Source organism: Toxotes jaculatrix, chromosome 1 (assembly GCF_017976425.1).
Source record: "Toxotes jaculatrix isolate fToxJac2 chromosome 1, fToxJac2.pri, whole genome shotgun sequence".
In the NCBI taxonomy this organism is placed as follows: Eukaryota; Metazoa; Chordata; class Actinopteri; family Toxotidae; genus Toxotes; species Toxotes jaculatrix.
In genome coordinates, this window is record NC_054394.1 from 24,757,907 (window position 1) to 24,777,448 (window position 19,542).

Consider the following 19,542-nt stretch of genomic DNA (forward strand, 5'->3'; position numbering starts at 1 on the left):
GAGACACTTTTATTTTAAAAAAAAAAAAAAAAAAAAAGGTCCTGTTGCCAGAAATCTGAACATGTGGACCTGCTTACTCATAGTCATTCAGAGAAGATAGCTGCTGTTTTCCTGCAGACTTTGAAGCCTGATCATTACCAGATCCCAGTCAATTATCCTGTTTGAGGACAATTGTTGAGGCATCCGCAGTATTGCACAGTTATCTATAGTGTGATCCTGGGTTCATATAATCAGGCCTGGAGGTAGTCACAGGCCTCACCACAAGCCTCAGCTGTGGCCTCATAGCACTCACTCTGTAGTGCCTGATCCAAGCCACATTGTGACAAAGGTGAAGCTGTTAAATAGGCAGCATGCTTGAGCCGAATGTCAGAGAGCCACACATAGTTAGGATGTGCCTACTGGTAGCAAACTGTTTTGGTCCCACTGAAGTCATATGCTGTAGCAGCCTGTCTGAAAAACACTTTGGTTGTTTGTGACAGACTTTGTAGGGTGGAAACTTTCCGGATCAGGACCAAAATCAGTCTGTCCATCTTCAGCATGTTGTCTTGTATGCGGCTGCCTCCAGTGTGTTGCCGTCTGTAAATGTAATCTGTAGAATTACTTGCACACTGAGGAAAACAATTTAATATGCTGAAATGTTGCAGTAAATCCTCATATATAGGTCAGGACTTGTTTTCCATTGCATACAGCAGAAAACCGTTATTTTCACTGTTTAGAGTTAGTACACAGCAGCAGCATCATTGTTTGATTGGGTCATCCAGAAACTTTTATTTTTAAATGTGGTTTTCTAGCTTGACTGCTCAGTAAACTACAGAGTGCTGTGTGGTATTTTGACCACTAGATGGCAGCAGAATGCAGACATCAACAGGTTGCTGCACTACTTTTCTCAGTTTGTTTCAGTGCATTTTTTGTTTCTCAGTTATGACAGAACCTTTTCAGCATGTTGCAGTTCCCCATACTCTTGGAGTCAGACAATAGATGACAATATTGTTATTACTTGTATCATTAACTCTAACGTTATTTTGTTTTGCATTCTTTACATATTAAAATACAGACAGTTAAATGTAGTGCTCATAAAGTACACTACACTATTTAACAATCTATAATCCGCACAAGTTACTATGCTACTGTGACAGAGAATGATTGTCCAAAAGAGCTGATCTGAGGTGAATACAGTAGGCTATAGAAAGATAACTGTACAGATATACATGAAGTTAAATTAGTTTTCTGTAGTGAGTGGTCATTTACGATAGATACAAAAGGGTCAGTGGCACCATTGCCATAAAAATATTTTTTGATTTATTAACTCTCAAGACTTAATCAGCAGCTGTGACGTAGGTGCATGCAGCTGAGAATTTACCCAGGTACTTGTGACCACACTATGTAACATCACCTTGTTCATTACACATTTCACCTGACTGACCTTTCATCCCAGCCACAGTGGAAGTGGAGTTTTAAAAAGGAAGGTTTGGCACTTTTATAAACTGAAAATAGTAATACTGAATCAGGCCGATTTTATTTCCCTAGATATCCACTAAATAAAACAATAGTCACCAAGACTTGGCCTTCATCTTAAACAATAGTAATACATAGATAAAGCAGTCACTTTTTTATCTTTACAGTAAAGTCACCATTCCTATTTACATATGCATTAGTCAAGTTTACATAATACTATATGGTGCAATATCGCTCCCAGTGACACATCAGCCTGGTTAATGTTTACAGACATAAAGGTGTTAAAGTAAATGTGGTGCCATTTATCAAACAGGTGAACAGATCCCAGGTTCACAGGTTTCTGTGCCCCACAGTGGCCTAATTCATCCAACTACATGTGTGATTTCAGTGGTGGAATATAACTGAGTAGATTTATTCCTGGACTGTGCTTATGTATAACTTTGAAGTACTTGTACTTTACTTATATTTTTATTTTTTTATGCTACATTATGTTTCTAATTCACTACATTTTCTTTTCACTACGCTACATTTATTGGTCAACCAAAATACATCTTAATTAAAGCTATCAGCTTCTACAATATGATGGGGTATATAAAGTACTTAAAAACTCCACCCTGATAATAAGAAAATTCTGCTAACACATTAATATATATGGTAAACATAACAGTATGAAAGGGGCCACTCTGTGTAATGAGTACTTTTACTTATACATGTCAGTACATTTTGCAGATAATACTCCTCTACAGTTACATAAGTAAAATTGTAATTGCAGGACTTTCACTCTATAAGTATTTTTATATTATAGTATTAGAGATGTAGATCTGTATTTCTCACATCACTGGTGATTTGGATTAAGCGTTTTGCATAGTTGTAATATTTTTTCACTCCTGTAATGGCCAATTCACAAACATGATATGTTACATATAACAAATAATGTCATCAAAAACAAATACACAATCACAAAAATGACACACAACTCTTTTTTTAATTACATTTAATAATGTTGCATAATACAAAACTTCACTTGCATTCCTCTGCTGAGCCATAACTTCCCTTGAATTCATTGTTTCAAAATAAATATCAAGGCAGACTTCAAGAGGTAAACATCTATATCCAACTGTATATGCAGCAAAGGAATCATAAAACATCAGTCTTCACAACAAAATGTCTTTCTTTTTTTTTTTTTAAGGCATTTTTGCTTTGCACACAAAAGCAGCCAAGCAGTTCAGTGACAATGACTAGTAGCATATAACTGGCCCAGATTTGCAATAGAAGAAAACAGCAGAGGCAAAAGGTATACAATATCTGATATGGACAGCATACTTTTTAATATATAAAAACACTAATTGTCGGGAAATCCAATAAAGAGTATGAAAAATATAAATAGAACTTTGTCTGTTCAATCAGTTAAAATCTTTACAAAATAATATACTAGCCATAAGAAATTATTAATAATAAAATGATTAATAATATTAATAATTAATGACCTACGTAACAACTTTTATACATTTCTTTAAATATAAAAATACTTTGGAAAAAGATAGAATTATGGTGTCCAAGTTTCCATGAGGAGGTAGCTTCTCTCCTCCTGTGCCCTGTAGTTTGATGACATTCACATACCAAATTGTACCTTGTCCTCAGAGTTGTGACTTTTCAGGTGTTCAGCTTCACAATAGCCAGGCCAGAAATGCAGTTAATATTGAGATTACTGACTGAAGTAAAGTGATGTTCATTTGTTACTATTGAGCATATATACATATATCTCAACAAAGCTGTTTTGCAAAGGCACTGAGATGCACAGCAATGTCAAATCAAAACTATTCATACATGTTCATTTAGGACATTAAGACCCAATCCAGAAAACGTCTTTGGTGCCACCTGAAACACTATAAGCTTTCTCAATTACTAGTTTCATACAGGTTTGAAGATTACACTGTCCATTGGTTTGACTTTGAATTGCAGCAGATGACACCCGAACACAGAAATTTCAAATGTGCATACTTTTTAAGATGGGGTTTGAAATTTGGAAACAGTAGATTTTGTGTCACAAAGCTCCTCCCTTCATTAACCTGTGTATACACATGATTGGCAACAAATTTGTCAGTTACAGTGGAAATGAAAATCCGGACTGAGGCTTTAATCTTCAAAGCTCAATAAAAACTGCCTATTTCTGGCAAGGCTAGTGGAAGTAGGACTGCAGGGTACCACGGCGGCGGACGTCAGTTGTCCAGCAGTGGAAGCCACCACCCAGGGAGTTGGCATGGCGAATGTTCACCTTTATGGTCTTGATACCTGCAGCAAAAACACATTTATGCATCATCATCACACAGTATGGAGGCCTCGTTTTCTGAAAACAGCCTTTGAAATACAGAGCATTTTTGTCAGAGGTTAACTGGAAGATCAAAATATCTGTCAAAAGGAATCTTAACGGATGTAAAATGATGGGAGAAGCTGGAACAACTTTAATAAGTGAACTCACCGAGGTTCTCAAACATTTTTTGAATGGTGGATTCATTGGCGTCAACCATAACGCGCTTTTCATCTAACATCAGGACGTTCATAGACAGCCATTTGGAGGACATCCACAGTGGGTGGTCTACACAAAAAGACAGTGAATTTCTATTTTTCAGTAAGACTGAAGAGAAATGTTCAACCAGTGTAAGAGAAGCAAAGTTCTAGTGTCAGTACCCACCATCAGGAATCAGAGGTGTTGGAGGTTTCACAATAGTCCAACCGGCCTTCTTGAACATGTCAATCTGAGGTGGCGAACAGAGAAAACTGGTGAACATGAGGCTCATTGTGGTGTTGATTAAAGCAAGATAATACATCAGTCCAGGAGAGGGTAGCACAGGAAATGAAAAGTAGCTTTTCCTGTCTTACAGTACCTGGCGACAAGGCCGATCTGGGTTTGACAGCACCAGTCCTGGCCCGATGATGTTGAAGGTGGCATCAATGTGCATTGGGTTAGGATCCTTAAATGAGATTATGTGGATCTTGTAGTCTGGGGCAAGATGACGACGCATCCATTCAATTCCCATGTAATTTGTAACCTGCAAAAAAAAACAGTGGAAGATACAAGAGGTAGTTATACATGTTGTATATTCTAATGCAAATTGTTAAACCTGTGATGCATTATTTTATGTATCAGTATTAGTTTTTGAGTGAATAAATGGTAGGGTGTTCACAATTTTTCTTTATCTAGTTTTTCGTGCTGCATGTTGCGTATTGCTCTGCACTCTAACTTTTAAGCCATAGGCTGCTGTATAAGAACGAAGGATCCCATGAGTTCAGCAGTCTTCATACCTGACTCCTCTGGACAAAAAGATCCCTCCCAGCTCGAATAAAATCAGCAGCATCGAAGCAGGGCTCATGCTCCGTGGTCACAAACTTCCCCTGGGCAGCCAGCTTGTGTCTGTCCTCCACTGTGCGGATGGGGTAGTCCTGAATGACGCCAAGCAATAATGATTTACACTATAGCAATTAAGTATTAATCGACAGTTTCTCATCACATATAGTGATGGAGGGAAAGAGTTCAGTGGTGTTATGAGGAAGTAGTTTGTGTTGAAGTAAAACACACAATCCCAAATCCCTTTAAAAAAACATGACATAGTCCACAGGAAATATCTACTGTGTTGTCTTGAGAATTTACCAGCTGGAAATTCTGTCTTCTGGCCTCACCTGATCATACAGCTCATCAGCCATAGTGGGTTTGGGAGCAGTGGTCCATTTAGCACCTTTACTGAAGTACTCTTTGATCAAAGGCCTGTAGGCCCGGTACTCAAAGAAACGAGCTCTCCAGGCCATAGGTGCCTCAATAATCTCATTTCCCACAACTATAAGGATGTCTCTGGGCATGGCAGCATACATGCCTACAAAAGATTCAACAATACACTGTTAGCTTGCATAGAATGTTTTAAACTGTTATCATGCACAGATAAATGTGAGAACAGTAGTGGAAGAACTATTTAGATCATTTACTTAAGTAAAAGTAGCATTATTCTATAGAAATGCTCAATTACAAGTAAAGTCTTACAAACTTATATACATGAGTGTTATGGGTAGAGGTTACTTCAAGCATCAAATGTAAAAAAAGAAATAGTGGACCATTATTATCAATGCGTTAAGAAATGAACAGTACTTAAATGTCATAGCTGTCTAGATCTAGTTTTAACAGCTATACATTTTTCTGCATGGTTTAACATAAATATGCATCATACTTACAATATGTTGTACTTTTACTGGTTTTGAGTTGTGAGCTACATTTTAGACATAATTTTGATACTAATTGATTCTGAAAGTACATAGAAAAGGCTTATCAGTAAGTAATGCTTTTGATTTGTATGTAGTTTTGTTTGTTTGTTTTTTTTTTACCTGATGATGTGAAATCTGGAGTTTTGTACTCCAGGGACCAGTCAATGGGTTCTGGCCTCCTCACAATGACGCCCTCGTGACGCAGGATATTGCACATTTCTTCAATCTCAGCAACAGCTTTTTTCAAGTGGTCCGCAGGAAAAGACTGGCCCCCATACTTCTGATAGAAGGGCCAATACTTCTCATATGTGTTAGCCTGTTGACAAGTTTGCAATATGACAACATGCAATTAATATCATTGTCTCACGGTTAAAGTTTTGCTGTTTCCCACTGAGAAACATTTGACTGCAGTACCCTACACATGGAATCACTTTGATGTTATAGCTTACTTTCACTTCCACAGTGAAGGGAGGCACATGGGCGTTCTCGGCACGGCCCACAATCACCTCCTCGAGAGGGTCCCATTCATTGTAGCTGCATACAGGACATTCCTGCTGCACAGGCTCAGTAACGTGTTCCTCTTCAACTGCATGGTGCGGCTGTGCAGCAGCTGCACTTGAAGTGCTCTGGAACGCCCTCTGCACCCATCCAGTCACCGCACGACCAAGCTGAGGAAAATGAAAAAAATGGATCATGACTTTGTTTTGTATTCTGAGGAACAAAAATGGCCTTTGTTTTGGCCATTTTGGAGCAAAAAAGCAGAGACTTTTAATAGTTTTTATATATGACAATTCTTTAGATTTAATAAACGATTTCAGATAAAAAACACAGTGGATATATGTTAATGCAGTTTGTATATTAGCTGTAAACAACACTACCTGTGTGTAAATACCATTGCTGTATGTTGTATGTTTTTTTTCCTAACTTTATTTTAGTGCCAGAATTGAAATAAAATTAAAAGTGATGTAGTCAGATAAATGGCTTGGCAGCCAGCTGGCATACAAAAGACTGATTCAAGTACAGAAAGGCACAGTGACCTTAGAAATCAGTGAGCACTGCTCGCTGTAAGGTAGACTGGTTTTGTGCCAAAGTACACGTGTTATTAAGAAGCAGCGTTATCTCCACAGATAGGCCTTACAGTGTGGCCTCTGCTGGCTCAGGAGCAGCTCCAGTGTCACTGAGTTTGGGAGCGCATCTGTGCCAAACAGCTGTTCACTGTCACTCAGGGACCAAAGAAAACAAAACAAACAAAAAAAACCCTTTCTCAGCAAATAGAAACACATCAATTTTGGACTACGGTCTATTTTAATCAGTGTTTTAAAATGTTTGGATTTTTTTTCAGCCCAAAAAAGTCGATTAGAGCGGATTTTTTTTTTTTTTGGTACTTTCATCAGCCAAAATGCTTAATCAGACGATACATAAATAAATCAATTAAACTGATCTCAAGTGAAAGTAGCAGCTTAGATGTAGCCTAGTGAAGAAAATGTCCAACAGGCTATTTTCTTTATTCACGTTGATTGATATGTGTTTTTTTTTCAACCCCACAAAAACTTATACTGAAAAAAAAAAAAGAAGAAAAAAAATAGAAGACATGAAACCACCATAATACCAACCATGGCTCCGATCAGATGGGCAGCCTCGGCCCCCCTGCTACCTCCTCTCAGACATCTTACTCGCAGCATTGTCCAATGTAATAGTGAGTGTGTCAGTGAAATCACACGGCAGCGCAGGATCCACCTCTCAGTTTGCTCATGAATGAAGACGCCTCAGCTCGCGGGCAACTTTATAGGAGTGGGTCTACGTGCCTCTTAGACCATTGGTCGCGGTCGTGTCCTGGGGCAACGTGACTTGAGAAAAAGCAATTCTGAAACACAATCCCTTACGCCAGCAAATTCTTATCAACTGGGCTACTAGCTTTAAAGGTTTCAAAGGAGAAGTCATCGAAACGTCTCAAGAATTATTGGCATTGTGCAGAACAGCGAATTGGGAGCTGTCATTTTTGCCAAAACAATAATCATAGTAATAAAAAAAATAATCAAGCGACAGTATAAACCGATTAAAGATATGCAGGCATTGCAAAAATAATTACAGATTATTGGAACATCTTGTTTGTTGCTGCATAAAAAGGCTGCATGACTCCAGCCCTTTAGTGATTTCATGTAATTAATTAAGTAATTCAAACCCAGTGTTAAGTCTCCAAGTCTAGAGGCAGTGTCTAGTTCAGAGCTTTCTTATGAATATTTCACACACACAAAAGTATCAGTGGCCACAACAAATATTAATTTAGAAAGAAACTAATTAAATAATTACACTAAATGACTTAACTGCTGTGTGCTCTCTGAGTGGGTGTCATGATTTAGTTTGTCATGCTCGCTCACTTGACTGTTTTGAACACAGTGTAATATAACATAAACATTATCAGTGTAATATTGACATCACTGTGTCATGGAACGTTACCAAACACACACTGGGCAGCACAGCAAAGGGTGAAAAAGGGAGTTGACACAATCAAAGAGATAGTCAGCCTTGTGCAGGCTGTGTCACCACATGCTTCTCTGGACTGTGCTCACAAGAGTTTCACAACCCAAAGACCTCAGTGACCGCTGATATTACCTTGCCCTCTAAAAAAAAAATCTCTGGCTGATGCCCAAGGTTCAAAGGATATGCGCCGAGGATGCCTTCAGCTCCCAACAGCATCATTCACTAGTCCAACAGTCAAAAAGAAAGTTTTGTGAAATCTGCCAATGCTGTATCGCTGAAGCTGAATTAATCAATGCATGATCAATAGGGAACAGAAAAGCGTCCAAACAAGCAGATATAGCAGATATCAGACATACAGCTGACATACACTGCAACATGCTATTTAGTGAGATTCAGAGGCGCTGATAGGTCGTTTTTATTACTTTTATGCAGAGTAAGGCTAGCTGCTTCCCCCTGTTTCTAGTCTTTGTGCTAAGCTAAGCTAACCAGTTGCTAACTGTAACCGCACAGACATCAGAGTGGTATCAAGCTTCTCATGTAACTATAAGAAAGTGCATGACCTATTTCCCAAACCATGAACCGCTGCTTTAAGGCCCTTATCATGTCAGTTGATACTGTGCTTCATGTTTCCAAACAACAAGCTGTAAAACCTAAATCTGAGCTATAAAGAGCTACAGAGTTGAATCTTAATTCTAGAATGAATATTAAAATAGTGATAAATGTTGGTTTAATTTAATGTAGATGGGAAAATTGACCAATTTCAAGTCAAATTAATGATAAATGATCTTTCGACTTATGACTTATGATCTTTAGAGCATCTGACTTGAAGTCTTGTGACTTGAAATTGTTTGAATCAATGTCCTGTTTAAGCTTCACTAAACCACTTACCAAATCATGTTTGGAACTAAACATAGTTAGTACCTATCAGTGTGCTTCCCAGCATGCATTGTATTTAGGTTTCAAATCTGCAAAATCTGTGATGAAAAGTTGCACAATGGAGTCGTCTTGTGTGTCTTGTCAATAAATGCTTAGAACTTCTCATTTATTCCTGCAGCCACAGCTGTATGGACTGTGTGGTAAACAAAATGAAAATGTTTGTGTTCAAAATGTGTTTAACTGCACTAATGTACATGCTGTCTGTAGACATGTTGTGCTGATACTGACTCATACACTGACATCAATACAAACAATGCACTGTAAGTTGCAGACAGAGTTGTTTCTCTGTCACGTTTCTTGCTTTGACATCTACTCAATGCTGCATTTGTTCTTAATTAACATCAAAATAATCTTCAGTATCTTCTGTTCCAAGAACATTTTCCTTAAACTCTTGTCTGACTGGTGAGTGCATCTTTACAAACCCATGTAATGCAGCTTAATCAGGGTTGTTCAAAACCACAGAAAGTTACATAAAATGTTTGAGTTAAGTTTAAGTTTTATCCTTTATTGGTCCCTCAAGCTGGGGAAAAAATGTTAGGAGTTCCCTGACATTATGACATTTTTTTTAGTTTGGAAAAAAGGAGACATTTAACCCACAGTCTGTTCTGTTTAAAAGTGACACATTTTCTGTTAGACAGAAAATGATGGGCTTTACAGTGACAAAATCTGGCAATGAATGAATGAAAGTGGAGCACAAACAAAGAAAAGAGTGCCACCTGCAGGAATTTAAAATAGTTTCAAAAGAACATTCAGAGAAAATGACACAGTTCTTCAAGGATTTGCCAAATTTTTACAAGTCTGTCACCATAAACACAAACTTGCCTCAGGTATAAACTTCTTAATTTTTGTCATATTGTGAGTGTTTTTTATTGTTTGTAGTGTTTGAGTGTGTGTGTGTACCTTAATGCATACGTAGACAGTCATCTGTAATCCAAATTTAAATACAAGGGAGGTCCCATTACCAGCTGGAGCTGGAGTTACAAGATACTAATCCAATAAAGATTTTGTTTAAAAAATACATCTGATAAGCTTATAAATTATAACACATTGTTATTGAAGAAATCAGTAGTTCCCAACCTGTTTTGACGTGTGACCCCTCACAAATCAGCAGTGTCTAGTTGGGGCCCCTTGTCAAGTTTCAGATGTCTACAAGCTGTTAGCAGTTCCACCAAAGACATATTTGCCCTTTACCCTGTCTCAGATTTTTTCATTTAAGTAATTGTTTGTGGCCCAAACAGGTCAAATCATCTGGTATTTCATAAAAAAGCAACAATTAGAGAAAGGCACAATAAACAAATTTGTGTTGCAAAACTTTATTTTTCTTCTTAACCTTTTAAAATACACCATCCTACCCATGGGTCTCTCTGCCCTTTGTAGCCCAACTTTAGGTGTTTGTTCTGTTCCTAGTTGTTTGAAAGCGCTAAGTCTCCTGATTCTATCTGATAAAAGCATTTTAGGATCTCAATATCACTGCAGCAGGTGTTAACACAGAGTAACTAGACTAGACTAACTTTGGTTCAGTGTCTCTCACACTCATTCTGACTTGGGTTATGACCATAATCAAGAGGGTTTAACAGCAATGACCTTTTTTATTTTGGGTATATTAGGGACGTCTGCCAAGGGGTTGACAACGCTACTGTCACCCCTTGACTCAACCTGAACTAAATTACCAAACTGTGTATAAAGGATTAACACGGGCCTATTTTACTTTATGCATAATGATGATAAGGGAAGCTCAGAATGCTTTTTTTTTTTCAGGTTAAATTGTAAAACTCTTATGTTTTCTGAATGTCTAGTATTTGCGGCTCCGCCCACTGCAACAGCTGACCCTGGACAAGCAGCGTTAGATCACGTAACTTTCACAGCCTTTTTCACCTGACCCTGACACCGACCTTAAGTGTGTGAGACATGGACACGTTTTCTTAACATCATTCAAGAGTATTTCTTCAGATAGGTTTTGATCAATTCTGTGAGCCAACAGTCAGAAAAGAATTACTCTTATTTTCTCGAGTCGCAGAATAAGTTCAGTGTCTGCAGTAAAATACATGATACTGCTGATGTGAAATCTGCAGTAGCCCTCAATCTCCAGAAATTCCCAAATATTCATATTTTATTTTTATTTTTTATTTATTTATTTTTTACCTTTTCCACTGACTTAATTTATTTTGAGAAAACGCCCCGCCCCACTGAACAAAATCCTTATTTGTCACATTCCCCATTTTGCAGCAGGGGCTACACTTTTTTTTTTTTTTTACAGGAACTGTTGCTTTTAAAGAAGAAAACAGGATGGAAATGTATCTTATTTCAGTTCTTTTAGCAAGTATCCTCATCATACCATTCACACTCAAAACTTTTTACCCTTATCTTTGGAAGGATATTCTGTATGTCGGGGATCTGCTGCGGATTATAGTGAGGTTTGTATCAAGGCGAAGAAGGAGACCTTTCTTCTTTGTTTTGGACCGTTTCTTGGAGCAGAGCGCTGCGCAACCGGACAAGCCGTTCATTGTGTTTGAAAATGAAAGATACTCGTACGCATACAGTGATAAAAGGAGTAACCAAACAGCCAACGCGCTTCAGGCTCACCCAGGCTTTAAAGCTGGAGACACCGTCGCACTCTTCATGGGGAATGAACCCGCCTTCATGTTTACCTGGCTGGCTCTGGCTAAATTAGGCTCCCCCGTGGCTCTGCTCAATCACAACATCCGCACCAAGTCTCTGCTGCACTGCTTTAACTGTTGCAAAGCTAAAGTGTTGATAGCAGCCTCAGGTATGCGCCCGTGTGTTTGTGTTTTACAGTTGTTGTTGTTTTTATGAACAGAACTTTACATGGGGCCATTGGGCCTGCTTCCCAAGGAACTGTCGACATCCGCCCCTACACTGAGGCGGGACGGACGTTTTTCAAACAGCCGTGAAACGAAATTATCTGTGTGGTTTCGGTTTAACCTCTGTCATGCTTTTGGAACAGTTTGATATTGGCACTGGCACCGTGTATTAAAGTCCCTTTAATAGCCAGTGGCCCATGTGCGGCATACATTTGGAAATCCATATACATAAATAATAAACAGATACATAAACTAGAAGAGCAAAGTAACGTGGACAAATAAATGAACATGGTGTGTTACACAGATTTTTTTTTAAAGAAAATCTTTGTTTAGGGAAGTATTTCCATCACAGTGGGCCAGGTGACTAGTACAGTTGATATTTACTAAGAGATGTAAAGGGGCTTGGAGAATAATCCTGAATTAACCCCTGCCAGCATGATTTAACATAGTCATGTGGAGGTGGAAGGGACTAAGAGCTAAGTATTTGTTGCTGTTGTCCACACTAATATCTCAGAGTGAAACATTGGCTTGCAGGGGTTTGACTGGCTTCCATATGGCTTTAATCATACTTGCATGTTCAGTAAAGCTTCGTATTTTGCTGCCAATAGTGGGCCAATAGGCAAGTGATGAGTGAATGATTGTGCTGTGTGTCCTTCTCCAGAGCTAAAGGACGCGGTGGAGGATGTGCTGCCCTCTCTGATAGAGCAGGGCGTCACTGTCCTCCTGATGACCAAACACTGTGACACACCTGGAATCGAGAGCTTCTCTGATAAAGTGGACGAGGCATCGGACACCCCACTCCCTCGATCCCTCAGATCACACATCACATTCAAAAGTCCTGCGGTTTATATTTACACCTCTGGAACTACAGGTATTGAAGTGGCTGCAGTTGTCTGTCAGTTTCATGTGATAACCTGTACCCGCAACAACAAACACCATAAGCCTCGTTCAGTTTCCTTTTGTGCTGTTTGTGTCTTGTGGTATTTCAGGTCTCCCTAAAGCAGCTGTGGTCAATCAGAACCGCCTCCTGACGGCTCTGGCTGTTTTATCGTCAAACGGTGTAACGCCTAGTGATGTCATCTACCTCAACCTGCCTCTGTACCACACGGCTGGGTTTATTATAGGCTTTATTGGCTCCATTGAGACAGGTGAGACGAATGACTTGTAGCTAAGGCAGCTGTAACCTTAGACCAGAGTGTAAAACTAAAAAGACTTTGTGAGGGCTGTGTGCGATTACTTGCAGATGGATGAATCCTTCGCTGAGATAAAGAGTTGTTAGCTTGTTTTATAGATTTCTGGCTTTGTTAAATCACCGAAAAAATATGCATGTTTTTATTTTCCTGACGTTGTGTCCTAAGTTGGAATGTACAGTTAACCTAAATAATAACCTAAATATGAGGCCTGTGCTGAAAAAGTCTTAACAGATCTGAATTATTTTCCATACTACACAAAAGTGATGTCCCTGCTCCTCCTTCTCCCCTGTGGTTTTTCGGTCCCTGGGAAACTGAGAGAAAGAGTCTTTTGTTGCCGTGAACTTGTAATCTGAACAGAGCTGGGTCGAACAAGACCAGATTACCTCCACTTTCTAAAAGCTTTTGTATAAATAGGCTAAAGTTCACTCTGCTATAATATGTCAGGGTAATCAGCCTGAGTTACACACACATTAGTAGATATCCAATACAGCCCCAGAACAATCACAGTCCTGTTGTGTAGTACATGCAGTTAAATGGCATATGGGTTAATACTGCTGCCACGAGTTTCTGGAAATATTCAAGTCTTACACAAAGCACAGTCATTTGTTTTTAATTCAGTCAATACAAAATGTAAATGAAAAATAGAAATAACTTGGTATACTGTACTTAATATGTTGCCATTACATTCCTATGCTCCTTAACCCATAATCAAATTGTCCTTTATTTTTTAACTTTCTTATTTTTTTAGGGTCAACTATAGTTCTGAAGAGGAAGTTTTCTGCCTCTCAGTTTTGGGATGACTGCAGGAAACACAGTGTGACTGTTATCCAGTACATCGGAGAGGTGATGCGTTACCTCTGTAGCACACCAAAGGTAAAATGACTTTTACTTTTCCCAGCTTTTCATATGATGCTGTTCAGCCATACAGAGCTCCGTGCTGCAAAACTTCGAACTGTTTAAGTAGAAATATTTGTTTTGCAGATCTGGACAAAAGAAAGAAAGTTTTGAAGACTGATTGGAATATGTTGTGACTGTTTAAAGTTGCTGATACCGGCCTTTCATTTTCATGCCACTAAGTATCAGTTATTCCACGTTTTTACTCCATTTCGTTTTCTTTGTGGTGTAGAAAAGCCTCTCCAGCAGTGTCTTCATCATGTGACACAACTCTCAACTGAAACCCAAACCACGGGCAATCACTGAGGGTTGGCAGGAGGTTAACATGACTCTCTTTATTACTCGGGGGCAGGGAAACATGGATAGAAATGTTGGACATAATTGAAATATGGTCAAAGAAACTATATGGAAATGCAGTTTTAGTCATCTATGGACTAAAGGAGCTGTTGTGATTGTCCCTCTTGTCTCATATTAAAAAAATATTGGTCTACTGTGATGACAGGCCTATTTGATAACCTTTATCTATTAATTGAACGCTAGTTTTCTTTTAATCACTCCAACTCAAACAAGCTCTCACAGTTAGATTGCTGTGGTCACAGTATCTCTTCTCTGCCATCTTAACCACTGTAAAACTTTGTCGCTCAAGACAACTGCAGAGGCAGAGCGCTGTGAACCGGCTGCAGCGAGTTGCCAGTGAGACAGATCAAGTCAAGAGATAACTTTCCAAATCTGTACATTCCCACAGAGCTGCACAGCTGGCTTACCAAAATAGAAATTGTTCAATCTCAACTATCATGTTCCAGCCTTCTGCGTCATTATCTGTAGGGGTTTGAGCAGAATGAAACGTTATGGAAACATGTAAATGTCAGTGGCTGATATGATAAATCTTTAAAGTACCAGAATGATTGCGTACTGTTGATATCTATTAAAAATGCATCTGCTGAATTTGGGAGTACTGTAAACATTTTGTCTACATGTATGGCCATTCAGAGTATCTAGTTGCATCACATGAAGTGCAGTCTCAATTTACTGCGTGACCCTGCACAAGTCAGAGGAGGTGGTTTGTCTGTATCTGGTCACCTCTAGGAATAGATGCTGGCCTTTACTTAGGAAGACCATATCAAGTAACATGGCAACCACATCTCCCTGTACTAGTATATGACTTTAGGGTCACATTCATTATAGTGAATACAAAATTTCTATGGTTTTTTGGAGAGATGAGTATTTTGTATATCACACAGAAGTATTTTTGCTTGTGTGAACTGTTGACTAATGTCAAATTCTTACATACAGACAGGGATTAGGCATACTTCATCAGAAAGGTGTCTAATCCCGATTCCTCTGTCTTTGATAAGAGTTTTATAGTTAGTTGATTTCAGTACCTTGACTATTTAGATTAATTAGGTATCAAATTATTTATTTCTGTAACAAAAGCAAAATTCTTGATCTTTTTTTTTTATATGAAAATCCAGAGAGAAAATGACAAGGACCACAAAGTAAGACTGGCCATTGGTAACGGCATCAGAGCAGACATATGGAGAGAGTTTCTCGGTCGCTTTGGGAACATTCAGGTCCGAGAGTTTTACGCCTCCACTGAGGGAAACGTAGGATTTGTCAACTATGTGGGAAAAATTGGAGCCATTGGACGCATCAACTTTTTGCATCGGGTAAGAACGAGATAATCCCAAAACAAAAACATTTGCGTTTTTGTTATCAACGTTGAACTTTCATAATGGATTTACTACCTATTTATTAGGTTATGTGTCAAAATGATCTCAACTGAGCTTCCTACTTTTTTCTGAGCTTTCAATGGCATCTCACGGTGGACTGTGGAACAGCTGTAAAAGATTGCCTTCTTCCATTTGCTGAGTCTAGTAGAGGACCATGAAATGTGATTGAAAGCTCTGAAAAAGCTTTTAAGACGACCTTGCGTTGAGACTATTTTTACTACACATACTGATCCCAAGGTCAAGAATGAACTTCCACACAGTATTTATTTTGTGGCTTAAACAGTAGTTAAAAAAAGAAAACGTTTATTTTTTTGTGCATTACTGACGTCTTGACTTCCTCTTGTAGAAGCTGTTTCCCTACACTCTTATTAAGTATGACACAGAGCGAGATGAACCAGTTCGAGATGCTAGTGGCCTCTGCATGGAGTCTCCCAAAGGTGAAGAAACAACTATTAATATAAACTAAACCACTGCATCACATATCTTCAAACTATGCACTTTATACAGAGTTCTATTTGTGGATCATGTAGGCAGGGTCTATTTATCAGTCAAATCAGGACCCTAGTGATGGGGCAGGTAGACCATTGACAGATTATGTTCGTAAAGTCAGTGGTTTTTTCTCTAAGGTGAGACAGGACTGCTGGTGTCGAAGATCACAGACGTTGCTCCTTTCGTCGGCTACGCCCAGAATGAAGAGCAAACAGAGAGGAAGAGACTCCGTAATGTTCTCAAGAAAGGAGATCTTTACTTCAACAGTGGAGACCTAATGAGGATTGATAAGGACAACTTCATTTACTTTCAGGATCGCGTGGGTGACACATTCAGGTACAGAGCTCCTGTGCATCATGATTTGACTTTGAAGCTTTTTCTTTTTTTTTTTTTTTTACAGAATAATTGTTTATAATTTGCACTGCAGTATCAGCCATATTGCACAACTGCAATTTAAAGACTTGAACAAACAGAGGATGATACAAGGTGAAAAACACAATGAAAATGTATTGCAAGACAGAATTGAGGAAGAGTGGGAAATCTCTTATGTTTCTGTTTCTGTAGAGTTTTCCTCCTTAATTTTGCTGCAAAAGGTTTTGAAGTATATATAAAGTTGTAACTTATCTGAGCCCACAGGTGGAAAGGTGAGAATGTGGCCACAACCGAGGTGTCTGACATCCTGACGATCAGTGATTGTCTCAAAGAGGCCAACGTTTATGGAGTCCAAGTGCCAGGTGATGGTCATTTTCTTCTTTTCATTTTACCTCACAGTGTGTGTAATAATAATATCAAGACTTCCAAATGCCAGATTACTGAAAGGAGACACTGATTTGGTAATGAATCACATAATGCTGACCAGGGTTTTGTCTGTGTTTTTTGTTTGGCAATATAGGGCATGAGGGGCGGATAGGAATGGCAGCTGTTACGGTGAAGGAGGGCGCCCAGTTTGATGGAAGTAAAATATATAACCATGTGGTCAGCTACCTGCCCTCATATGCGCGACCTCGCTTTATAAGGATACAGGTAATTTGAGTTCACTCACACTTTACTGTATTTCACTTTTGACCAGACGCATTACATTTTGTGATCAAAAGCAGATGATGATATTTTGATACTGCGCTTGAGTCAAAATTTTGTATTTTGTACTTTTCCTCCATCTAGAATGCCGTGGAGGTAACTGGGACATTCAAGCAAATGAAGGTGAAGTTAGTGGAGGAGAGTTTTGATCCGGGACGTATCCGGGACCCACTTTATATCCTTGGCGACAGTGAGAAAAGCTACATACCACTGACAGCTGAGATTTACTGTTCCATCATATCAGGAAATATAAAACTATGAGCAGGCTCTTAGTGTTCTCTAACTGTGCAGGCTTTTCAGACTGGCTGCACTGATACTTTTAATAATTAATCTCCAGCTCAGGGACTGAACAAATCTCAAAATATGCTTCATGTGTAGTATCAAAAGCAGTACATGAGAAATAGAAGTTTAGGAATCATTTTTAAGGATTCATGTCAGGGGTCAGAGTCAGCCTGCAAGGGGAGGGGAGGGGAGGGGGCTTGATAATATAAATGATATATTTACTGGCAAGTGATTATATAAATAGTATATTTACTAGCATGTTGACTTCTTTTCAGTATGAGGACTGTTGCTTTTACTCTGTTCAGTCAGTGAATGGTGTGGAGAAGTGGTGCTGCTGGGATGGTTGCAGCAAAGACACAGTATGGATAAACAGATACTGTCGTTTAATGAGGTGCTTCTAACAGCCTTCATGGAGAACAAACTGTAAGGCAGTAGCTATTAAACTTTCTCTCACAAGTAAAATCTGATGTACTTCACAGAATACTTTGTTTTTAGGAAAAATGTAAGTAGCATGTAGTGGTTTATGAGTTACACAAAGTATGTGCAACAGGCTCAAACACAAATTTTATATTTTTGTGCCAGTATCTGTAAATGTAAATTTCCTAAACATTTCCTAAACATTAAAGTGAGTGCTGTTGTAAAACTAGAGCTAGTTTTCATGTGTCTGTCTGCTCTCATTTTACTCATCGTAATTCTTAACAGTTCAAAGTCAAATTTCAGGTGTGACAGACGTGGAAAAACCACAAGGTGGAGACAAATGCACACGCTAGAGGAGTCTCTGACTCAAGAGTAGCTGGGATATACAATCGAAGAAAAACTACAGAAACAAAATTGTGTCTCCTTTGAAGTTAAACACCTGAAAATTACATCTTATATCAAAACTATGAGCATTAAACCCCTTCTACAATGGCCTCCACTGCGCTGCAAAGGTTTTTCACAGTATTTTGGAATCTGGCTGCAAGGATTTGTTCCCATTGATCCTCAAGAGCATAAGGCTGGCTCGCAGTCAGCAGTCTAGTTCATCCCAAAGATGCTGGATGAGGTGAGGTCAGGAGGTTGTGTTTTTACCCCTGTCTGTTTGTTTGTTTGTTTATTTGTCAGCATTGTAACACAAAAAGAACTTAAGTGATATGCACCAAACTTGGTGGAGGTATGGGGCATGGGCCGGGGAAGAACCCGTTAAATTTTGGTGCAGATCCAGTTAAGATCCAGTTAAGATTTTTTCTTTTCTTTTTTTTTTTTATCACTTTGGCTTAACAACTTGCAAGATAGGGCATTTGTTGCCTTGGCTGAAGAATGCACTCTAGTTAATTATGTACTGACTTGGATAGCATATCTGTCCCCCACAACATTAGGGCCTACAGTCAGTTCTAACCAGTCACATGTCCTTTTTTCACTCTGTGAAAAATGACAATCGCCTATGTGCAAGAAAATAATGATATACAGTAAGATGAAACGTGACAGACTTTACAGTAACAACACAGTGAGTAATTTCGCACTGGTAACTGCCATTTGAAAACTTTGAAACCATCTGATAACAATCTCCAAAAAGTGAACTGTTGTTGTGCAATTGTACTGAAATACACAGTGTGTCACAATCATCCTGGGGGAGGAAAGGTTTTATTCTTTTATGATCAGTTCCATGCTTTAGATGGGAAAAGATGGAGAAATTCACTGTTAGTTAAGTTAATCTTTGATTGTGAAGCTTAACAAGCTTGTTTTCACTGTTACTGTGCCAAAAACCGACAATTTTAGACTTTAAGCACAGTTTTCACACTAATTTATATATCAATTTCTGAGTCAGTGATGATGAATAAGTTTTGGAACCCTCCCTGAGGGTCACAATTAACAGATGTAAGGGAAAATGTATTGATGACAAATGTGTTGCAATGGGTGTAAAACAGCCCTGTGCCTTGTAAGGTCATTTTCATT

At 38.7% G+C, this 19,542-nt stretch overlaps 2 protein-coding genes across 2 annotated transcripts; one reads left to right on the forward strand and one right to left on the reverse strand.

The window, feature by feature from the left end:
* Positions 1–2,466: 2,466 nt before the first annotated feature.
* gatm (glycine amidinotransferase (L-arginine:glycine amidinotransferase)) lies at positions 2,467–7,465 on the reverse strand. Its single transcript, XM_041035956.1, has 9 exons — positions 7,320–7,465; positions 6,156–6,374; positions 5,827–6,022; positions 5,134–5,324; positions 4,759–4,896; positions 4,341–4,505; positions 4,148–4,211; positions 3,935–4,051; positions 2,467–3,747 (listed from the first exon to the last, which is right to left on the reverse strand). The coding sequence occupies exons 1-9, from the start codon at positions 7,386–7,388 to the stop codon at positions 3,635–3,637; spliced, it is 1,272 nt and encodes a 423-aa protein (XP_040891890.1). The 5' UTR covers positions 7,389–7,465; the 3' UTR covers positions 2,467–3,634.
* A 3,895-nt stretch (positions 7,466–11,360) lies between these two features.
* Positions 11,361–18,241, forward strand: zgc:158482 (uncharacterized protein LOC100009650 homolog). Its single transcript, XM_041035826.1, has 10 exons — positions 11,361–11,890; positions 12,607–12,816; positions 12,935–13,093; positions 13,887–14,011; positions 15,505–15,699; positions 16,109–16,199; positions 16,389–16,587; positions 16,888–16,985; positions 17,144–17,274; positions 17,413–18,241. Exons 1-10 carry the CDS (start codon positions 11,410–11,412, stop codon positions 17,587–17,589), a joined length of 1,866 nt encoding a protein of 621 aa, XP_040891760.1. The 5' UTR covers positions 11,361–11,409; the 3' UTR covers positions 17,590–18,241.
* The last annotated feature ends 1,301 nt before the right edge of the window (positions 18,242–19,542 follow it).

Excerpts from the sequence above, each read along its gene's own strand:
- gatm (XM_041035956.1), bottom strand. The coding sequence starts at position 7,388 with ATGCTGCGAGTAAGATGTCTGAGAGGAGGTAGCAGGGGGGCCGAGGCT. Across the intron at positions 6,023-6,155 it reads CCTTCACTGTGGAAGTGAAA|GCTAACACATATGAGAAGTA; the intron begins GTAAGCTATAAC and ends ACTTGTCAACAG. Across the intron at positions 4,212-4,340 it reads CAGATCGGCCTTGTCGCCAG|ATTGACATGTTCAAGAAGGC; the intron begins GTACTGTAAGAC and ends TCGCCACCTCAG.
- zgc:158482 (XM_041035826.1), top strand. The coding sequence starts at position 11,410 with ATGGAAATGTATCTTATTTCAGTTCTTTTAGCAAGTATCCTCATCATA. Across the intron at positions 11,891-12,606 it reads AGTGTTGATAGCAGCCTCAG|AGCTAAAGGACGCGGTGGAG; the intron begins GTATGCGCCCGT and ends GTCCTTCTCCAG. Across the intron at positions 17,275-17,412 it reads CTCGCTTTATAAGGATACAG|AATGCCGTGGAGGTAACTGG; the intron begins GTAATTTGAGTT and ends TCCTCCATCTAG.